The sequence below is a fragment of the Panicum virgatum genome, chromosome 8K (assembly GCF_016808335.1).
Source record: "Panicum virgatum strain AP13 chromosome 8K, P.virgatum_v5, whole genome shotgun sequence".
Classification (NCBI taxonomy): Eukaryota; Viridiplantae; Streptophyta; class Magnoliopsida; order Poales; family Poaceae; genus Panicum; species Panicum virgatum.
Window position 1 is genome coordinate 52137368 of NC_053143.1, and position 24170 is coordinate 52161537.

General features: G+C 44.6%; 1 protein-coding gene across 1 annotated transcript; it reads right to left on the bottom strand.

The window, feature by feature from the left end:
• Positions 1-4877: 4877 nt before the first annotated feature.
• On the bottom strand, positions 4878-10293 carry LOC120645163 (tyrosine--tRNA ligase 2, cytoplasmic-like). Its single transcript, XM_039921932.1, has 16 exons — positions 9644-10293; positions 9417-9513; positions 9214-9319; positions 9001-9080; positions 8207-8352; positions 7902-8007; positions 7618-7689; positions 7339-7536; positions 6902-7185; positions 6700-6796; positions 6385-6490; positions 6206-6288; positions 5869-6014; positions 5546-5651; positions 5333-5392; positions 4878-5182 (listed from the first exon to the last, which is right to left on the bottom strand). The coding sequence occupies exons 1-16, from the start codon at positions 10102-10104 to the stop codon at positions 5102-5104; spliced, it is 2229 nt and encodes a 742-aa protein (XP_039777866.1). The 5' UTR covers positions 10105-10293; the 3' UTR covers positions 4878-5101.
• Positions 10294-24170: the final 13877 nt, after the last annotated feature.

The following is a 24170-nucleotide window of genomic DNA, read 5'->3' on the forward strand; positions in this document are numbered from 1 at the left end:
CTGTAGAAGCCACCTCTTTGTAGGTCCGTGTGCGTGGTTCGCAGGCAAGGGCCGGTACGGCAACGCTAGCTCGTTACGCTGAACCCCGGCGAACCGAGCCAAAAGGTCGTCGCGCCACGAGAGTCCCACGTCCTCTGCACCCACAGCTCGTCCAGCACACGGCAAGTCTAGAAGCATCGCCACGTCCTGAAGAGTAGGGGTCATCTCACCGACCGGGAGGTGAAACGTGTGCGTCTCCGGACGCCATCGGTCCAGAAGTGCCGCGAGGAGGGACATGTCGAACTGGAACCGTGGAGCCCTGTCCCTAGGTCGACGTGCAAGGTCCGCCATATCTCCCTCCAGAAGTCACGCAATCGGGAGAAGACCTGAAGCGCGTAACCTGCATCGCGAAAATGAAAATCAAGTTAGAACAAAAGGTTAAGGAAACAATTAAAATATGTGACAAATGTAATACGTACCTAGGAACCCAGCGACGGTGTATCGGCATCGTCGACATGGGCACACGAGCCCGAAACGTCCCTAAGCTGATGCCACGGACCGTAGACATGTACGACCGGTGGCGCTTGTCGACGAGAACATCTAGCAACTCAGGGGTAGCTCCTTCCTCGTGCGCCATACCTGTATAATGAGATTTATTACAAATAATTTCAGAACATAAATAACAATATTAAGCATAATAACATTAACGTAAAAAAATACTAAATAAAATTTCAGAACATAAATTAAGTAATACAACAAATTTTTAATAAAATACTAAATAAAACATAACGTAATAAACTTATAAATGATGCACAACAAATTACATATTATATAACTTCAATTTCTAATTACAGCAATAAAGTTGAACATACATTTGCGCCACATATTACAACAAATATTCGTACGCCAAGACGAAATCAGTTTACGATATATTAGTTCTTAATATTACATAATTTAACATCGAATATGATTCAATAGCGAATGACACAAATGACAATCGTCATCGATCACATAAGGCCATCGTTGTTAGGACGGCGGCCACGACGACCCGTTGCCTGCGGTGCCGGATTTGGAGCAGCTTCTGATGGGCCCGCTCCATCTGTGCGGCCACCATAACTCAATGCCGTACAATACTTGTACGTATGACCCGTCTCATGGCACTTCGAGCAGAGGCGTACATCTCGACCAGCCTCTGATCGATCCATGTTATTTCTAATGCGTTTCTTCTTGCGTCGGCCCACCCCTTGAAACATTTCTGGATCTGGATCCGAAATGTAAGTTGCATTTTGTCCAGGATCAGTTATGAAGTCTCCAAGGATGCGAAACCCATATATCTCGTGCCTCCAAGTCATCCAAATAGTTTCCTTCATGAAGTAATTTGAGACATACATACGAGCCTGTAGTCCACCAGCTTCAAAACAGGCAGTAATGACATGTGTGCACGGCAGGTGCAGCAGCTTTGGCTTATGACATGAGCAAATACAAGCATCAGGACGGAGAACACACTCCTGCACATGCTTCTCACGCCGGCCCCCCATTCGGCCTTTGTCCCTACACATCACCTCGTACCGACGTTCCATAGAGCCAACTGGAGTCACCCGATGTAAACGGGCCTTTTTGAAAGCTTCCTCCATATGCTCCGTAACCTTGTATCCGTAAACTTTGCGATTATCGACCATATCTTTCTGTGCCACAGCGTAACGGTCCCTGAAGTACTCGCAAGTGCGATACAAGAAGAACTCCACGATCCCAACAAGTGGCAATGATCTTACACCATGCAGCACCCAATTGTATACCTCCGCTAGGTTCGTAGTCATTAAACCGTACCTAGCACCTCCTTCATCAAACAGTAAAGCCCATTTCTCTTTTGGTTCGTGCTCAATCCACTCAGAGAATGTCTTAATTGCCCTTCTCCTTTTGCGCCTGACATTCGGACCGTCCAAGCCCACATCTTCAAGCGAGACCTGGTCGTCGTCCTCTGTATTCACAGATCTCTTCACTAGCTCCGCCGTTTGCTTTTTTGTTAGCTCATCCAATTTTTTCCATACGAAGTTGAATTTCCTTTCCTGATTCTGGCTACATAACCGCTTGAATAGCTTCATAAGGATTTTGTTCTTGAACTGGGTATGAAAGTTTGCCCCCATATGCCTCATGCACCACCTACTCTTTAGGTCCGGCCAAAGTGCAGTCCTACTATGCTAAGTAGAACCATTCTGTATGTCATCAATTGCTTGTAATATACCCTTGTGCCGATCATGAATCAAACACACGTTCTCTACATCTTTGACAATCATCTGCTTCACCCTCTGCAAAAACCAATACCAAGTATCCCCCTGATTCTTTCTCCGCAAAGGCAATTGCCAAAGGCAACAATTGTCTGTTACCATCAGCTGCAACAGCTGTGAGGATTGTGCCTTTATACATTCCTGTCAAAAATGTCCCATCTATACAAATGACTGGCCGGCAGTGCGGAAACGCCTCAATGCAAGCGCCCAAGGCCAAGAACGACCGTTGGAGTACCTGCTTTCCAGGTTTCTGGGCACATGGATACGCTTTCAAGTCGTAATAGCTACCAGGATTTCTAAGACATATAGTGTGTAGTAATGCCGACATATTATGATACGAAGCTTCATACGTCCCCCACCTCATCTGCAGCGCTTTCTGTTTCGCTCTGTAAGCTTTGTTGTAGCTAATTTTATATTTAAACTCCTCCTCAACAACACAAATGATTGACTTAGGTTCATAACTAGGATTGTCCACGATCAAAGGGTACATGTAGTTAGCTATGAAACCTGCACTGAGGTTGCGGTGCTGTGGTTCTAATTGCTCAAGCAGGCATGTGTGCTCCACAATTTTTTTAACCTCCCAGAAATCCTGCCACTTGCCCATAGAAGCATACACCCTGAAAGGACATTCGCTTCTCACACAACGCACGTCATATGTTCTCGGACTGCTCTTGACAACTTTGAACTGTCTTTGCAAAGAGAGAGTCGACCAACGTTTTATAGCTTCCTTCATGTTGTCACTGTTGGCATACACCGAACCGATGCATACCTCATTTTGCCTGTACTCCCAAGGCACCGCTTCACCTTCATTTACACCTAATTTTGAAAAATCATAACCGGACCAGTTGTGTGGGATATGATAATCTTCGTCATCATCATCATCATCATCATCATCATCATCATCATCATCATCATCATCATCATCATCCGAGGAATCATCATTCATTGCATTGTGCTGTTCTTCACCCTCCCTCTGAAACTCTTCAACTATCTCTGGAATGTTTTCCCCTTCATCAGCCTGACCAGTTGCTTGACGAGGTTCGTGTGCAGCATGTCTATCATCTTCTAAAATCTCGAGTTCACCACCTTCTTCATGAGATTCATGCATCGTCTCAGTTTCTTCCGATACTATATCTCCCTGGCCTTCATGATCCCCGCCCCCTTCAGTTCTAAAACTAATCTTCTCGAATGCTTGAACAAACAACACAAGCGGTAAGCCTCGGCTACTACTTATATTGACATAGTTCCTCCAGTTTTGCGTCCCTTCAAGCGGCAATAGCTCCCAAAATACTGGTTCCCTTCGACTGATCACTGCCATGACAGAGATCGCATGTTCATCTCGACTAAGGCCGAAAGCTTTAAATAGCCAATTGGATATTGAAATCCAAGTCCTCTCTCTAGCTCGGGGTATTTTTTGTGATCGAGCTAAACTCTGACAAATCTACCCTTTCAGGACCATATCTAACTTCTCCTGACCCATAGAACACTTGAAAATACAAATCATCTGACATGCCTGCCAATATTTACGACAATAATTACTCTTCCTTAGAATTTAATCAACGCTCAAAAATAATTCTGCTATTTTTACATATATCTTAATTATTTCTCTACAATTTTTATTGCTGACAACAATTTCTATTTTTCTATAATATAATATTAATTAATAACATTTTTATGAGACAAATATGTCTGTTTGAACTCATTAATATTTTCAATTATATTCGTATGTAAACTAATATTTTCAATTACATGTTCTACGATTTTGTATCGTAATAATTTATTTTCGAATCACTAATATTTCTACACATAAAAAAACAATTTCTATACATGAAACTATATTCAAATAATTACACGCTAAAAACTATTTCTACACATAAAACTATATTCAAAAACACTACTATTTCTAATTCTAATATACCAACTATTATTACTAAAATTAAATTTTAAAATATACCTGCGATCCGAGTGGCGAGCGCCGCCTCGGTGCGGCGGCCGGGAGAGCGCTGCGAGCCGCGCCGCCGGCAAAGCCCGGCGCGCGTGTGGGAGCCGCGCGGGGGGCGGGCGTGCACGCGGCCGCCGGCGCGGGCGGCGGCGCTGGCGGCGGCGTGGGCGGAGCGGGCGGCGCTGGGGAGCGGGCGCGCGCGGTTTAATACGCCGGACCTTACCGCCGGTTGAAACGACGGTAGGTGGAACCTACCGCCGGATCATCCGGCGGTAGGTTCCACCTACCGCCGTTTCAACCGGCGGTAAGGTCCGACCCACCACGGCCCACGGCGGAACGATCCTACCGCCGGTTCATCCGGCGGTGACATTTTTGAAAAAAAAATCACGAAATATATGTTTTTGATAAATCGAAAAAAAAATAAAAATAAAAAAACTCCTGATGGACCGTGTCCCATGACGGTGCAGCCCACCTCACAGCGCAAGGAGGGTCCGACCAGGCCCAGTTCTTGATAAAAAAGGCCTAGGAAAAGGTCTTGTGTGGACGATTGTACGGGCCCGAACGGACCGCTAGGACCATAATACGTACAGCCTGAGGCCTGCCTGCTTGGCTAGGCGTGTACGATACAAGCAGGCGGATGGAGGCCGAGCGGGCCAAGGTGGAAACAGGCATATCAGCAGCAGATGGATGATGGTTACCCTAAAAAAAAAAAGCAGATGGATGATGGTTCACGGACTATCCCTATACAGCCCATGAAATTTGTTGAGCCCTGTAGCTCAGTGCCCTGCGGTTTCAACTTCCATTTAGCTAGGCAAAATGGCTACCCAAACCAGGCTAAAGAACGCCCAAATTTTTACACCCGATCAAGAGTGCTGATTCAGAATCGACACATGGTTCAGGCACTACTGCGTTCAGGTTCCTTGATGGTGTGATCACCTCCACTCTGCATTTGAGACCCACCGGTTCTTCTGTAGGCCTGTCAAGGAGCAACGAACACCAGATCATCATGCATCTTGTCAGTGCAAAGATTTTTCAGATCATGCAGTGAGCATGAGGGAGGAACGTTGTGCCTTGCCAACAATTTATGCATGCTACTGATTTTCTAGTCTAAGAAGGGAATATGTACCTTGACGGTATCGAGCAGAGCTTGGGCATCAGGATGCTTTTCGAAGTGATCGCGAACAGGCTGGGGAGAAAAACAAGAAATTAGTAAGGTCGGATGAGCATATTCTTATAGTATAAATGGGCGCCTCAACTCTGAAAGATAAATTCAGACGAGTCCCTTTTGAAGAGACAGTAACTCGCAAGGTTGGTTAACAGCAGGGAAGGGGGTTTAAACCTGCAATATATCGTTTAGTGCTTTCGCGAGAGCAAGCTTCACATCATCGGGGTGAAGAGTGCCGCTGCGGTAATCTTCACGGAGTTCTTCTATCTTGCTGTATGTCCTGTTTCACAGCAGCAAATGTCACATCTGAACTGAACACAACATTAAAATCACTTATACAGTGTTATAAAAGCAATGGCCTAACTGGTGCACACTTCTGAATGAATTGAGCTCCTGCTTAACAGAGTATGGCGTTTCACATAAAGGGCACATTATACCCTCTCGTAGTGTGTATATTAAACAGAAAAAAAGGATTCCGATTTGTAGTTGAATATTACCTGTTACTGCCATCAGTTTCCTTACAAAGCACAGCAAACCTTCCCGACTTGGGCAAAACTATGTACTCGATGTACTCCAAGCATGGATTTCCTTCAGTAACTTTGTGAGGGCAGAAAGCCTGTCCTATCTTCTCATTCACCTGAGACTGCAGGAAGCAACTTGATCATGAACACCACGGTGGCACAGCAAGAAAAAGGGCATAAAACATTGACTGATAGATGTTTCTGTACAAAAAAAAGTGTCTCCTGACTAATAGATGATGTGCTATTATTCAGATTGTTGAAAAAAAAATTGATTGTTGATATTTAAAAAGGCACATTTATCAAGAGAAATAACCTCATTGTCTTCCATAAAAATAGCCGAGGATGGATCGCTCTTTGACATTTTTTGCTGACCTTCTTTAATTCCAGGTAACATATCTGCAATTGACATTAATGGAGAAAACAATTCACAAACTGAGCTTGAACCATATGAAAACATAAATCTAACCACATCCAGTAGATTTAAGCACATACGGTGTGATAGAATAATTGGCCTGTTATTCCTTTTGCTGGCCTCACAATAGTCTCTAGCAAGCATATTCACCTTTCTTTGATCCAAACCCATCTGGCATATGTCTACCTGCAGAAGTAAATGAATAAACAATTTCATAACTGTCGCTGTATGAAACAGGGTAAACTAAGAAAAAAACAATTATAAGCTTTCTTTTAAGTTGCTAAAAGAACTAAATAAATACTTAAATAGGCTTCCTCCTTTTGCACATAATGCATAATCATGTGTAAATTTGCATTAGATATACTTGCTAGGTTGCCTAGTGCCAACATACTAACCTTGAGAAAGAATATATCAGCACACTGCATGAGGGGATACATAATCTGGGCAGCAGTCAGGGCATCCTTCTCGCTTCGACCCATAATTTGGCAACACCTGTGCAGTAATCAATGGGGAAAAAAAGAAAAGTTAGTTTCCATAAAAATATTATAAGTTTTTTACAACCTCCGAAGCATGCAGTCCAGATGATTATATATGTACCTGATTATCCGCTTGAAAGATGTTTTATGGGCAATGTCAATTACAAGTGGCCAGTATTCATTGCCGCGATTATCAATTTCTTCCGAGGCCCAGAGGAATTCCACCCCTTTCAAGTTCATGCCAAGTGCTTTCCAAATCTCAATCATGTAGAGTCCAACAGTTCGGATTTGTTTTAGATTCCCTCCCATCTTGTTGTTGAGCATAGCAAACCAGTCTGCTATCCAGATTTTCACTTTGCATCCAGCTTCAAGCATCTTGTCAATACTTATTGCCTTTCCAACCCCCTGAAAACAAAGACATATTATTGTGTCATAGGCATATATTACCACAAAAACTATCTAATAAATTTGCATTGAGATTCTTCAAAAATATTTTGCATTTTGAACATATATATTTGCAAATCAAGGGCAACGAGATGCGCAACTGTGTGGTCCAACCTGAGCAATGTGCATGCGGCCAGAAGGCTCGAATCCATCATAGCAGATGGGAGTGGGCTTCTCCTGCAGCAGCTGCTTCAACTCATTCTCCGTAGTGCACTCATCCTTCTCCGCAATGCTGTGCAGTATCTTGAACCGCATATCTGAGGTCATCACTGGCATTCTACTAGGCAGATTATCAGCAGTAGACGCGGTGCGCTGGACATAATAAAAATACAGGTCAGCTTTAGCAGGTACGTACATCATGAAAGTGATTTTATTATAACAAAGAAAATGTACCTTAACACTATTATTAAGAAGAACATCGGCATCACTATTGCTTTCGAAGTGAATCAAGTTGTCACGAACACACTGGAAAAGAGAAAATGGTAAGATAACAGAAGTACTGATGAATACAAATTAAAATATAATGAACGAAACTGAAAAAAAGAGAGTCCAGAATAGGTCCCTATATTTGAGGAAGTTACTCATATTCTGCCTATTACTATTTGATAAAATTCAAGGATAAGTGTAACACGAGCAATTTTCTAGCTAATTAAGGAGGGAGGAGTGTTTTATATCACCTGCAGTATCTCATTTATAGCTTTTTTAAGGTTGGACTTCACATCAGCCGGATGCAGAGCACCACTACGAAAATCCTCAAAGAGTTCTTCTATTCCGTTGTAGGTCCTGTTTAAGAGAAAATAAAATTACTGTACAAAATTGGAACCAATGCTAAAATCGCACCATGTTATGAAGTCAATAATGTGCATGTGTGTTATTCGCTTGCTTAACGGAGATTTTTAACTAACATGCATTTATACAATCTATGTTTCTTATTCCTTATTCACATCAAACAGGAAAAATACCAACTTGAGTTGAATCTTACTTGTTACCACCATTATCTTCGGTCCGAAGCACAACAAACTTTCTAGACCAAGGTAAAATGATTTGCTTGATGTACTCCAAGCATGGATTTGCTTCAACTATTCCAGGAGGACAAAATGCCTTATTTATCTTCTTATTCACCTCAGACTGCAATAATCAAGTTCAAAAGAAGTTCCCATCACAATAGGGTAAAATTGGATCAAGCATTGACTTACACCGACATGAACAATACAATTTTGACAGAAACAGTTTATGTTTTAGATTGTAATATTGTTCACTTTGTTCAAATGATTATTGTAAACCCAAGTGATCATAAAAAGGGAGACCCCATGCGAATGATTGACAAAAATGAGCACACACACATATCCATTAGGATCACGAATGAGAATCACATACTGAAAATAAGCACCCTAGATTTTGGAAATATTAGTTGCAATTTATTCCATATTTGGGTATGTCTATAACTAAAGCAAAACTAGTAAAATAGGAAATCAGAGTAATGACTAGTCATTTTTCTATTTCATTGCAGGTGAAAAATGATCATACATTACTGCAAAAACTATAGAACATAAGAGAAGTAATGTTACGGTCAATCAATGCAAACATAATACCATTTTTTGACAGCCATTGGCGAATACATTTATATATACCAGGTTCTTACTAATAAGCATGTAATTAAACTTCAGCGCATACTTTCTTTAATTACCAGAAATAAATGATTAAAATAGCGGTCTAATGTCAGAAGAACAAATTAAGATTGTTCTTAAACAAAAAAAAAAGTATCAAGAGAGTAACCTCGCTATCTCCCATGAATATAGCTGATGATGGATCTTTGTCTGAGATCTTCTGGCCATTCTTAAGACCAGGTAGCATATCTATTATTAATGTTAATGGACATACTGGCAATTACTTCAAACTGAACAAATCCATAATAATCATAGAAAAAATATATATCCTGTTCAAAAAGAATATGCACGCACGTGCATATATATTAATATTAAAGGATACGGTATGACATGATGGTTGGCTTATTGTCCCTTCCACTCGCCTTGCAGTAATCTCTTGCTAGCAGATTCACCTCTCTTTGATCCATGGCCATGTGGCATATGTCTGCCTGTCAACAAAGAGGACGAAACCACACTCACGTGTCAGTGAATTAGGAGAGAAAATAGCATAAACTCAATTTAAGTTGCAACATGACATGGATTAACCTGGTAGAAGAAGACATCTGCGCACTGCATGATGGGGTACATGAACTGCCCAGCAGTCAGCTGTTCCTTGTCGCGGCCGAAGACCGCCTTGCAACACCTACGAGCACGCGCAGCAATGCAATCAAGGGAAATCGAATCAATTAGTTGCTGCTCTTGTTCCACGACTGCTAACAGCAAGCGTAGCTACCAAAATTGAAAATTTGGTTTTTGAATCAAATTCTACTAACCTGACTATCCTCTCGACCGAGTGCTTCTCGGCGATGTCCATGACGAGCGGTTGCCAGTACTCGGCGGCGCGGCGGAGGACCTCGTCCGAGGACCAGAGGAACTCCACCTCGCCGGCGCCCACGCCGAGCGCCCTCAGGGCGGCCTCCCACACCTGGACGTTCCGGCTGCCGGCGTCCCGGATCCTGCCCCAGTCGCCGCCCATCCGGCCGCCGAGGAGCGCGAACCAGTCGGCGACCACGATCTTCACCCGGCACCCGGCCCGCGCCATCGCCCGGGCGCGGACCGCCGTCCCGACGCCCCGCGCGATGTCCATGGCGGCGGAGGGCTCGAAGCCGTCGAGGCAGACGGGGCGGGGCTGGCCGCGCCGCAGCAGCCGCAGAAGCAGCTCGTCCTCCCCGCCGACGCAGTCGCACTCCCCCGTGGCGCCACGCAGGGCGTCCAGCCGCTCCCGCGGCGTCATCGTCCCGCCGCCGCCGCCGCCTGCAGCCGGCCGGCGCCAAGGGAGAAGAAAGAAGGCCGCCGGCCCGATTCGCGGTAGCCGCTCGCTGCTCGCCGCCACCAATGCGAGCGCGGGCGGGACTGGGGCGACGGCAAATCGGCGATCGCGGGCGGCGGCGCGGGGTGGGGTGGGGTGGGACTGTGTCTTGGTTCCCTTGGTTGCCACGGTGGGGTGGAAAAAGTTATTTTTTGTATTTTGAGCGGCCGGATTGGAGTCTTGATCCAACTAGGACGGACTTGCCGTCTCTTCATCGATATCCGTCGTCGCCCCTGCAATATCGTGCAATATTTATATTGTGCGTGCGTCCGTAGATAGACTGCACTACGTGTGTCACCACGAAAACGCATGGCAAATATTGGGCACTGTGTGCTTTATTTTTGCACACAGTAAAATTATGTTTTGCTGTGTATTTCTTTTGCACACAATGAAATAATAAATTTATTGTGTATTTTTTCACACGGCAAAATAATAAATTCTTTTTCTTCTCTCACCTCGAAACTTTTTCCACTCTTCACAGGTATTAAATTTTTTTTCTTCTCTCACCTCGAAACTTTTTCTACTCTTCACACGTATTTGATGCATTGCCTGTGAGGTTGTGGATATGTGTCCAGTTTTGAAGTTTCATGATTCTTCATTTGTATTGTTCTCTTGCTGTTGTTGTAGTGTTGGTTCAACCTTAGTCACAAAGATTCGGGGTCGATGAGGTCGAAGAATGGGATATGATCCTTGTGAGAAGTTTTTATAAAGTGGGGATGAAAATGACTCCGTGTTTTCAGAACGGGATCGGTGTTTTCAGATCGAGAAACGGTGCCCTCAACTCCGATTTCACTCCAACCATAGTGGATACGACACCTCCATCCCGGAGCTCAGGTGTAACATGTGTAATGTAAACGAGGAACTTCCAACCTGCTCACAAATAACTGCAGGAGATGGTCCTGCATGATTTATCATAAGTTTATTTAAGCTTCGCTAAAATGATCCCCTTGCTCATTTCAGAGCAAAATAATATTCTTGTCGTTGCACTTTTGAATCTGAGTATAGTTTGTCCATAAGCCCGCATGTTTTCTCTAGTGTATATTAAGGCTTAACTAAAATGACCCCTTTCTTATTGCGTAGCGAAATAATAACCTGTCGTTACACTTTTGAATCTGAATATAGTCCATTAATCTTTCTGGTTTTTGAAGGTTTGCTTGCCACTATGTTTGTGAGGTTGGTTGACTAATACATTTTCAGGCATACTTCTCTTATTTCATTATACATCTAGCAAATCACCGTACAAACATTTGCCATCTTTCTGCAGTGAAGCAACCGACACAGCGGCGGACCCGGGGCCCGGCGACCCTGGGCACGTGCCTGGGCTCCCGTCGCCACACCTGAGTACGTGTCTGGAGGTTTAGCAGAGTATACATGTGTTCCAGTGAAAGTGATCGGGTGCTCTAGCCTAAGAGGGGGAGGGGGTGAATTAGGCACTTATAAAAACTTAGACTTAAGGCTCCAACTAGTTTGCACAAAATTTAAACTAAAACATGCTATCTAGATGTGCAACTAGATTGTTCTAGTGTGAAACCCCTATCCCAAAAGAGTTTAGCAACCTATAGTCTTTCCTATCAAGAAACTATTCTATGAAAGTAAAGACACACAAATTGCTAGTAAGAAAATACGGAAGCTTAAGGAGCGGGATAGGAGATAGCAAACTCTTGACGCGGGTGTTTAATCCCGTGGTTCGGTTAGCCACAAAGGCACAGCTACATCCACGTTGTTGTAGCACTCACTAAGATTATTGCTACTCGGCCACCAAGTCTCTTCCGTGAACACAATCACGGTCACCTTGCCCCCCGGGTTCCACTAAGGAGCTTATCCACAAAGGATGGGGGTCTCCACGCCCCCCGCACAAAGATGTCGTCGCCGCTCCACACCAAGTCGGAGGGTCGATGACGTTGCCGGCGAGCTTCACGCTCCAAGGTGCCGGCGCACCAAGCTCTTGTTTTGGTTCGCTAATGAACCACAACACAAAGCCTCGAAGCCTTGCAATCTCACTCACTAAGAGTAATCCTTTATACAACACTCTCAAAGTGTGCTAAGGGCTAAGGATATGATCTTGATGCTTTTAATGGCTTGGAGATGTTCTTGGGTGTGTGTGGGATGTCCAGCAACTCCAGCAATCTTCAAATGGCCGGGGTGAGACGTATATATAGGCCACCAAGTCTTGTAGCCGTTTCTCCAACGCTCAGCAGAAAATCTGCGTATCATCGGATGAACCGATGCCTCTGGCTGGGCTAGCGTCGGTTCATCCGGTCACTCATAACCCGAAGTAGCCGTTGAACTCCTGACAGCTGACACAGTGACCACCGGTTGAACCGATGCTTAGCCGTCGGTTAAACCGGTCACTCACAGCACTCAACTATTCTGCTGACGTCATTACACCGATGGTATGCACCGATGCTTCACCGGTTCAACCGGTGCTGAAGACTTGGTTCTTGCGCGACTTGCATCGTCTCTGGAACATAATATGCACAATGCACCGATGCCCCTTTTTGACCCATCGGTTCATCCGGTGCCCATAAGTTGACTTGGCTTCGATTCCCTTCTGCCATGGCGTCGGTTCTTCCGACAACCATCGGATGCACCGATGCTCATGCGTCGGTTCTTCCGGTGCTACCGACCGAAGAGCCCTTCGGGCCTTGCTACGCCTATCTTCTCTTTCTCTTTGTCATCACTTGAACCTAAAAGCCTGAGAATGGTCATCTTAACAATCATATTAGTCCAAGTGTTGTGTTGTCATTCGATCACCAAAATCACTGGAAATGGTATAAATGGTGTCATGTTCGTTTCATCCAGAGTTTTTTTTGCATGTACTCTACTGCAAGCCTCTACACATGTGTTGCAGCTAGTTGTTTGACAGTTGTCCAGGCATTGATCGCATTGCAACGGCAAAAGTCCGTGTGTGGGTGTTGATTTGGCCCGAGCTCCGCTCAATTTGTGGGTCCGCCTCTGAACCGACGCCACAACGACAAGTATTCTTTTGTCAACACTTACCTCCTCCATGCCATGAACAATACCGTAAGGAAAAAAAAACTAAAAACCGCCTCTAATTACTGATGCTATGATCTACCTCTAATTATATATCCATGCTCGGACTCAACTACCATCAAACTTAAAAAATCTTGTAAATTATATGCACGTGTTCCTACTCAACCGCCATCGAACTTAGCAAGAGAAGTTATGTCGAACAACATCAATTCTCTAAACGTTTTTACTATGTCATATATGACATATCATGATACCAACAACTTCCTGTATATCAACATCACAATAGCACGTGGGCCTAACCCCACACGTCAGTGACACTACAGTACCGTAGAGGAACCACTTCCGGTGTGCCCTCCTCTGCTCCCGAGAGGCTCCCTCCACCGTAACAAATTCTGCGCTCTTGTAAAGTATGGGAGAGAGACGAGAAAGAAAGAAAATAAAAGCAAAGAAAGTTGGCTCTAAGCAGGTGGTGGGGGGTGGGGGGGGGGGGGGGTGAGGGAGGATGCCGGCGGAGAGGCTTTAGCCGTTTAGGAAGGGCGGGCAACTGCAGCGAGGGACTGAGACACTACTACAAAAAAGCATTTGTAGGGACGGGTAAAAACACATCTTTTGAGGCGGGTAGCGCGTCCGTTGCTAGTTATTGCTGCTAAAAATATTTATTTGCAGGGGCGGGTAACGAAACCGCCCCTAAAAACATGTTTCTTGGGGCGGGCCACCCCCAACTGCCCCTGAAAATGCATTTTCAGGGGCGGGTCCACCCCTGCAAATATATTTCCAGGGGACCCGCCCCTGAAATTATATTTCCAGGGGCGGGCACCACCTCACCCGCTCCTAAAAAGTTTTGCCCGCCCGCGTAAATTCGATTTTGAAACTTTCGATAACGTTTCCTGCTTTTTTTTCTTGCAATTTGCATTCCCGTCGATTTTGATCATTAAAGTATCGATAATAGTTGGCGAAAGAGACTTGGAATATGTTCGGTAACTAAAAATTCTTACACATACAAAATTAAATTATATGAAAAGCAAACATCATTACAATACATCATTAAAGTGTATATTGAATAAATGTTTTTCACTAATCCTCCCTTGGACCGCTACTAGTGGCAGCACAGTGCTGTTGGTTGTGCCATTTACGAAGCCCAATGTATTTGTCATCCGTTGCCAAATCTTGTGCTTCGTGAAAAATTTGCCCCTCACGTTGACCACTTCATGCAAAATGAAATGGGACAAATCGTCGACTACATTTAAAAGTTGTTTCTCGTGGAGCTCCTCATCGTGTTGCACAGGGTGAATCTGCAGTTATTGAATTCTTTGTAAAATTAAGCAAGTGCTGGTTACACATTCGGGGTCCGTAGTATATCTCCCTTGCACTCTTAGATGCTAGCACATGTAGTACCCACAGTACACGGAGCATGCGGGTTGCTTGTGGCACGGGAATCTTGTGCGCAGAGTCATTTCATTTGGTTTGTCAGCGGGATGAGCTCCTCCTTTACGAATGTAGTACTTGTAAGCCCTGTTTTAAAATGAAAAAATTGAAAGTTAATTTCTCTCTCTCTCTATATATATATATATTAGTTCTCTAGAGAAATAAGCATGACATGCTTAGGGAAGATAAGAAATTCACTCACAATTATAGTATATCTAAGAATTCTTGGTATCTCTTGGTTGACCAATCCAACGAGTCCAATATGAGAATTCTTCCGAGCTTTGGTTGTATTTGGAACGCAATCCAGTGATTTCTGAAAAAAACTCTTACGTTCGTTTTGTAGGCATGGATTGGAGCAATGGTTTATTATGAAATGGTTAATATTAGACTTACTGGATGTGGTATGGCACAAATATGACATCCATGTCTTCCGATCGTGACATCATAAGCGATATGTAGGCCGCAACATTTGTGAAGGTCTCTTGATGAAATCTTTTTTGTTCCTTTTGTTTTGCCTTCTTTATTTCAAATGACTTTAGGTAGTCATCATCATCCTTCATCCATTTTGGCGATGCGTGCTTGGCCTCGCAAATCGCTGTGGGGTCAAGATATCGGACCTTCTTCTTTAAAATAATACCATCAAATATTTGCATCCTATAGAATATAATGGATGACAATTACATATTTATGCATATAATATAATACTTTATGCTGTAATATAAAATGAATTAGTATCATGAGCACTTACATGCACCAGAGTCGAACCATTTCAATATCAAGTTTTTTGAGGCGGAACATTTGCTGGATGTCTTCAAAATCAAACGTGATATCAAAGATTTCAGGCCCCTTAGTTCCGAATACATCCGGATGGTGCGGAGCATATATGGTTCTGAGTCCAAGTCTACATGCCCTCTTGCACTAATTATGAAGCCTTTTCATAAAAGGAGGACAATCTGTTAGTGCCCAGCCCGGTAGCAAGTCTTTTCCGTACTCAAATTTTATAGGAGCATCGTCCAAGTCTTGAATGTCATCAACCCCAATTGACTTTTTGAACTCGGTGTCAGTACGGGGCGTAGAAAAGCCCGACCGTCTGCTGGCACTAGAATTTTGTAGATTATCTTTGGACTTAGCCTTCTTAACACTTTCATCAGACTTCTTGTTTGCGGCGTGCCATCTATTCACAATTTCGGACCCTTCCTTGTCCTTTTGGTAAGGCCGCAACATTCGAGGCAGCACTGATCGTGACATCAAAGCCGGGGCCGGTGGAGTATGCTCTCGTGATCAGGTTGTTGGCGGAGCCCGTGCTGATACCGGGCCCTGTGGGGATGGCTCTCGTTGTGGTGGTGGTGATATGGGAGCCTATGGGGATGGTTCTCATGGTGGTGGTGATACGGGGGCCTGTGGGGATGGCTGTCATGGTGTTGGTGATGGCGGATCAAGCTCTCGTGGTGATGTTCGTGGTGGTGGTGATGTTCAAGGTGGTTCTTGTAGTGGTGGTGATGGCTCTCGTGATACTAGAGCCGCTGGTGATGGTGGAGCCTGAGGTGACAATACCTCTCGTGAAAATGGAGCAGCTGGTGATGCCTCTCGTGGTTGTGGTGATGGCAGGGCCTGAGTAGCAAAAGGTGCTTGACCAACAAATACGATATCTCGTTTATGCCATAGAATGGTGGTACTGACACATTCTCCAAGGCAACTCTTTCCATCTGTAGTGGGAAAATCTATCTCGTTATCCTCATAGCTTGATTTTAAGAGTTGCTCTACTTGTACGCATGCATATCCGATGGGGATCGGTTTTCCCTCAAATAAACCCCTAGCCGGATGCACCTGAGCCTTGGCTACTTCCTTTGTCTTTCCAGCTCTGCCAACAGGATAGAGCAACAAGAAAGGAGTAGTACTCATTATGGTATCCACTGGGTATTGCTGAGCTATGGTCGAGGCGACAATACTTTGTGCACATGCCGAACTCGCTTGGCCAAGTACCGGAGGGGGCATGACCACCATCTGTTGAAGCCCCACCTCTTGTGAGACATTTATCATTAGTCTCCCTGATTGCTGCTGCTCCGCAAGTGTTGCATAAAATAAATCCTTGAACCTTGCTTCCGTTGCATTCTCTGCTGCAGCAATGATTTCTTCTTTATATCAGTCATGGCTCCTGTACCTAACCTGGTCCTTCTCGAACCCATCCTTGATGCTCAACTTAGAGGACATACCTCTAACACGACCTCCATGCTCTTTGGACCCAATGGTCGTACTGAGCACATCTTTCTCCCTATTGGCTTTGAACTGACCTTTTTCTGAAGCTCGACAAGTTGTAACATTCTTTCTGCCACCGCTTCGGTCTTGGGTCGATCAAATTTTTGTTTCTCTTCAACTATCTTTGGCTTCCTTGCTTCAAGCCACTGCCATCCACGGTCTTCCAATCCTTCAGAAGAGTCGGGCTGGCAGCCGCCTCTCTTTCACGCCGCCACCCATCGATCTACCTTTGGTACCCACCTGGCACAAGACTGACTTTATGTATGTTGCTCTTTGGTAGTTCAGTTTTCTTCTGGCTTAGGGTTAGAGCTTCTTCAGTGGTCTTCTGTCGAACAAACTCTTCCCATTGTGCTGGTGTGATGTCCCCGTAATCCGCAAATGGCGTTCGACCCTTCTGGACGTACCGTGTATTCAGTTTGCTCTTCCACTGGTGAAAAGTTTCACCCAGCATCTTCAGAGCATAATGCTTTACTTGTTCTCTAGTTCCTCTGGGCACAATAAATGTTCTGCTCAACAATTGCCACATCGCTTCTTTTCTCCCCTCAGGAACTAGGGGCCAACTGGGGATCGTCGGATCCAAAACCATCTTTGTTCTTATTATTGCACTGATAGCATTCCGAAACCTTGGTACAATTTGTGGAGGATCTATGGGCTCTCCTGCCGGGCTAATTGCATTAATAGTAAATTGTCCTTCGGGGTATTGGTTTCTTTCTTGCTGACCCCGTTTCCTTTTGTTTTGTTCAATGGAGGTTGTACTTGCAGGATTGGGTCCCAAGCTTTCATTGTCTTCCTCTGTGGGGCTAGGGGGTCCGCGTCGGCGCTTACCCCGTCCAGTCGATGCCTACATGGTTAATACGATTTATCAAGTCCTAATGCGCAATCTATGAAAATGTATGGAATGCTTCATTGTAATTAATCGTGTATTCATTACCTGATGTTGTTCTGGTTCGTAATCCGGATCAAGCGCCTCCATTGAACGGCTTTCTCTTTGCGGAAACAGGTGTGGATCGAGCGGATCCTGCCACCTGCCCCCCGCCTAAGCCCCTTTTCCAATCCTAGGGCCATCCTCGTCCCCACTTTCAGACTCGTCCGTCACGGATTGAACATCGACATCGGCTTGGGTCTCCAACTCCATCTAGGATGCAATTTGTTGAAGCTCGCCTTGCAGTTCGGCATCCCTTCGCGGGGAAGATGACGACAGAGGATCCATCTAGGACTTCTACACGGATTATGAACAATTCACATTTAATATACACTTAGTCGGGATAGCAATGCTGCAAATGCGCATTCACATTTGAAATCTACACTCTTTCTTATAATCGAATCGAGGACACATGCTTTTTATGAATAAATAGTGGAGACACTAATTCATACTCACATTCACATTCTATTTTCTAATTAACTAATACTACAAAATAAATTAGAAATATACATTCTATATATACAACATTACAGGGTCTACAAAACTATATAAAATGCTACATTCAATACTACAAAATAAATAAAAAATATACATTCAATTTACATTCAATATATAGAATGGAGACATTGCGAACTCTTTCATGAAAAAGATGAAAAAAAAATACTTGCTAACTCTTTCATGCACAATTCCACATTTCAATTACAATTATTTACAAACCAAATATACATCATTTGAAAACTAAGTATATATGAAATACTTGCTAACTAAATATATTAGACATCATTTGAACAACAAATATACATTGCAAATAAAAATTAGAAAATAATTCTAACCTTAACCCTAACCCTAACCCTAACCCTAACAACGGGCTGACAGTTGGGCCCCACATGTCAGTGGGAGGCCACCCGGCTTGGCCAATCGGGCCGCCATGGTGGCTTGGTAGCGCGGCGGCCTGGCTTGCCCGCGGCCTGGGTAGCCCGGCGAGGCTGCGCGTGTGGGGAGGAGGCTCGCGACGGCTGCGGCATGGCCGGTCGGCCGCTGGCCAGCGGTATGGGATGGGGAAGGGAAGGGGGAGGAAGGGTAGGGAGCTCACCAAGGGCTTGAGGGCGACGAGCGGGGGTGTACCGGAGCGGGAGAGAGCTCGGGGCGGGACGGACGCGCCGGTGCGCAGGCTGGGGTCGGTGGCGGAGGCGGAGGATGAGAGGAGGCCAGTCCAGGGCGCCGGAGGGCGTGGCGGTCCAGTGCGGAGACGGAGGCGGGTCCTTAGCGTCGGCTGGTCCGGGGAGCCGAAGGGGGCGGCAGCGGCGGATCCGGGGCGCAGCAGCGGCCGGGGCGGAAGCGGGTCCGATGCGGAGGAGCGGCGGTCGGGGAGGAGCCGTGGCAGATCCTGGGCGCGGCGGTGCAGGTCAGCGGCGTGCGGTAGCCCGGGACGGGTCGGCGCTGGCGGAGGCGCGGGCGTGAAGCGGTGGCGGCGGCGGCGGCGGAGGAGAAAGAGATCGAAATTTTGGTAGCTTGACGGCGTCTATTCGAACTCACGCCCGGGAAACTGAAATTTCTTTCCAAGTATCGGTATATATAGGAAGCCGATTTGTAGGGGCGGGCCGTCTCCCCACCCGCCCCTACAAATCAATTTTTAGGGGCGGGTGGCCCACCCCTAAAAATACGTTTGTAGGGGCGGGTGGGGGGGGGGGGGCGGTCCGCCCCTGCAAATCATTTTCACAATTCTGCAGAAAATTCATTTGTTTCAGAAAAAATAGGAAAACAGTTGATAAATTATAAAATTTTTACCATAGCTATATTTTGATATGTGTAACGTAAGAAAAATATCAAAATCACATTGCAATGACTATAATGAATAAAATTCTTGACACAACAATGTAGTCATGTGTCCCACTACTATCTCATGCCACTTAAGGCTAACTTTGTGTTTTGAACACTTCCTAACACTAAACATGTTGAATTATATTTTTAATATTATTCACCAGTTCTATAGGTCATAAATTGCTTATGTTGCAAATTTCACATTTTTTTTGAAGTGTTTTGCAGCTCTATTTGAATTAAACGAATTTTTGGGAGAATTATGAAAAAGATTTGTAGGGGTGGGCCGGCTCCCCACCCGCCCCTAAAAATTGATTTGTAGAGGCGGGTGGGGGGTCGGCCCGCCCCTACAAATATTTTTCTACAATTTCGCAGAAAATTCGTTTAATTCAGAGAAATAGGAAAACAGTTGATAAAGTTCTGAAAATTTTTCCATAGCCATATTGTGATGTGTGTAATGTAGGAAAAAATATCAAAATCACATTGTAATGACTATAATGAATAAAATTCTTGACACAACAATGTAATCATGTGTCCCACTACTATCTCATGACACTTTAAGGCTAACTTTGTGTTTTGAACACTCCTTAACACTAAACATGTGAATTATATTTTTAATATTATTCACCAGTTTTATAGGTCATAAATTGCTTATGGTGCAAATTTCACATTTTTGAAGTGTTTTGCAGCTCTATTTGAATTAAACAAATTTTCGGGAGGATTATGGAAAAGATTTGTAGGGGCGGGCCGGCCCCCACCTGCCCCTACAAATATTTAATCACAATTCCGCCAATTTTTTTTTTAATTTATAAAAATAGGAAAATATATGATAAAATTCTAAAAATTTTACCGTAGCCCTATTGTGATATGTGTAACGTAGGAAAAATATCAAAATCACATTGTAATGATTATAATGAATAAAATTATCAAAACCACAATATATCACATTGCAAATGTTACCATAAATATATTACAACCACTTTCGCAACATTAATAGAACTCATATTTAGAATTTAGAATACATCTTTGCGTAACATTTTAGAATACATGAATTCAGGATATATTTAAGCCGTAACAATTCTCGATTCACCATCATTGCGTGCCCACGACTTCTCATCTTTTCTGATTCCTGCTTCTATAATTTTTATCTTTTGTGGTAGGTTTGTGAAGAGGTTCATTTGCTCATACTGATTATATTGTTCCACATCTTCAATACCCTCAACTCCTATGATATCTTATTTTTCAGGGACGACAACGTGTTTTGTCTTCTTTGCAGGATCAGCTACATAGAGTACCTGTGCGACCTGTGAAGCAAGTACCCATTGGTCGTCTTTATAACCAATATTGTTGAGGTCTACAATCGTGAGTCCATATGCGTCCACTCAACACCTTTCGGATGTTTGACCCAACGACACCGAAAGCCCAGGATTTGTATATTGGAACCATAGTTCACTTCCTATATATCTTCTATGACACCAAAATATGTTGTATTTTCACCTGTTCTCTCATTTAAGGCCGCAATACGAACACCACTGTTCTGGGACACGGTCTTCTTGTCCTTGGCGGCAGTATAGAATAGATATCCATTAATATCATAACCTTGCCATGATGTGACCTGGGTAGATGGACCCGCTGCCAATCTTTTGATTGTTTGTTCCTGCATGGTCTCCCCATCTGGTAGATGCAGGTCCTTCAACCATGCAGTAAGTCGACGCTTGTGCTCTCTCGTGATCCAATCAGCCAAGCGACCGTTACTTTCTGCACGAATCATGCTCAAGTGTTCATTGACTAAAGGCATCATTATTGTGAGGTGTTGCAAGATGCTATAATGTGCTTGTTGCACACCTTTGAAATCTTTATCGATGAAGATTTTCCTCCCAACCGTGCCCACACCTTCCAACCTCCCCAAAAAATGTGGAATTGGCAAATCAAGGGACACATTATCCTTTAGGTAACCTAGGCAAGACTCGATGACTTCCTCAGTACTATATCCCTCTATCATGGACCCCTCAGGATGAGCACGATTCAGTACGTATTAGTTGAGGATGGACATAAAATGCTCATACATCCACATTTCATGAAGGTAAAGTGGACCAAGTGCCCGTATCTGGTCGACCATGTGAATCATTAGGTGTTCGGTTATGTCAAAAAACCCCGGAGGGAAGCACATCTCTAGTTGCGCCATAGTTTCCCTAATGAATTCTTTGAGATCCTACAACTCATCTTCATCTATCACCTTTTGTGAAATCCTATTGAAGAAGTAACATAACCGAGTGATTACCATCCTTATATATACTGGCTTGATCGCTCTGATTGCAATCGGGAGGAACAACGTAAGCAACACATGACAATCATGACAGTTATAGCCGCATAGTGACAAATCTTTCATTGACACTAGTTTCCTTATGTTGGACGTGAAATGACTCGGGACTCTGATCCCTCTTAAGCTCTCGCACATCGCCTTCTTCTCATCACGTGTCAAGTTGTAGCTAGCTGGGGGAAGTTCATATCTACCATTCCCTTTGTCAATAGGGTGAAGGTCTTTTCTTATCTTCATGGCTACCAAGTCCTGTCGTGACTTGTACGTATCTTTTGTTTTGGCTGATGTCTCCAGAAGGAGCCTAATTGTGATACCAAACACATTCTTCTTCAGGTGCATACTATCGATTGCATGGCGGACCTCAAGATCTGCCCAATACGGCAAGTACTTGTAGAACATGGACTGTTTTTTGAAGGGTACGCCTTCGATAGGTGCCTTATCTCTCTTTCTCTTCCTCCCATCTTCCTTCTTCTTCCCCTAAATGACCTGGATGGTCCGAACCATTTTGAAAACATAGTGCCCGTCTCGATGTACCGGAGCAGAATGAAATTCAGGCATGCCATCAAAATGATTATAGAACTTCTTACTTCGGTACCTATGTCCTTCCACCAAGAAGCGTCTATACCCAAGGTAGACTACCTTTCGAGAACCTTCAAGGAAAGACGATACGGTGCCATCCACACACACCGTGCACCCCGTCCTACCTTTGATCTATCCTGACAGGAAAAACAATGCCTGGTAATCATGGATGGTGACGAATATAATAGCTCTAAGGTTAAAGGGCTGCCATGCAAAACCATCATATATATTGATACCATCCTTCCATAAAGTTTCCATCTCTTGCATTAGAGGCTCAAGAAAAATATCTATATCGATGCCAGAAAGCTTGGGGCCTTGTATAAGCTCAGATAGCAAAAGATACTTCCTCTTCTGGCACAGCCATGTAGGCAGGTTGTTGTTGACGGTGCATAAGTGCCATTTTCACCCGTCAACTATACTCAATAATAAAGGAAAACTACATGCCTTACTCACATATTTGTATCACTAACCTCGCTCCACAGTTGTTTTCGAGTTTTGTACATTTCAGATGAGCAAGAGCGGAATAAGACGAAAACACATAGCAGACGCCATACAACTACGCAGAATATCGCATCCGGCGTCACACCCATACAAAGAGGGCCCACATGTTAGAGGAAACGGGGCCTCCACGCAATATGCACCAGAGGATAAGGATAAGGATCAAAGAATATAACATCCAGCAGAAGATCAGGCCGAGAGGCTGCCAGGTGGGGTCGGCCAACCCCCTGGGTCGGCCGAACCTGGCCTGGTTCCGTCCAGGTGCACTTCGAGGAGGAGTGGCTGCCAAGGCACCTGATCACCTTCCATATATGCGTTGGCGGGAAACCGACCTCTAGAGCTATGAATAGGGCCTCCCCCCCTCAAACACACACACTTCATTCCACCATTCCAAGAAGGCTCTCCTCTCTCTTGCTCTCTTAGCTAGGTAGTGGAGCTAGTTCTTCTTTAGCGAGCAAGTCGTCCTCGGGGTCGTTGAGCAATCCTCGGCTCCCGGTATGGCTTTCATAATATAGAGTTTTGCCATGGTTGCTTTACTATCTTGATAGTTTATCAATCCATGCTTAGTTCGTTCATGAGTTATGCTACGGTCTTGGTTAGGCCAGATGATCCGGGTACGGATAGAGGTTCGTTGTGCTTTCGGGCTTGCTCTAGTGTTTTACTCGTCCATCCGAAGGGTGGGAGACCTGGGGGCACTAGAGTAGTGACTTCATACACGGGCGTGGTGCTCGGGTATGCGGGATCCTTCGGATATGACCATGCTCCACAGTGTGACTGGGGTAGACGGCAGGTGGTGAAAGCCCTATCCTTCCGGTGTAACAGCGGTGTTGTGTTTAGCGTACTCCCCGATGTTCGGGTTTGATGTAGGAGTTCATGCAAAGAGGTAACGGGACTGGATATACTCCGGTGCGGAACCTTCTCCCCGCTATCCCATTTTCCTGGCACTTGCAGTCCTAACCATAATCTAACATGACCCCAGCTTTGGATAGAAGCACTAGGACATCTAATCTAGCCTAAGCTCCAGCTGACTTAACATAGGATAGAGTAGGCCTTTGTTTTATAGTTTCTCTCCTTTATTCCTTCCTCTTGGAGTGTGGATGTGTGCTGTGTCGCATTACCCTTGCTTATTCTTTATCTGGACTTACCCCTGTTAGAGTATTGCCTATTGCTTGAGGTACA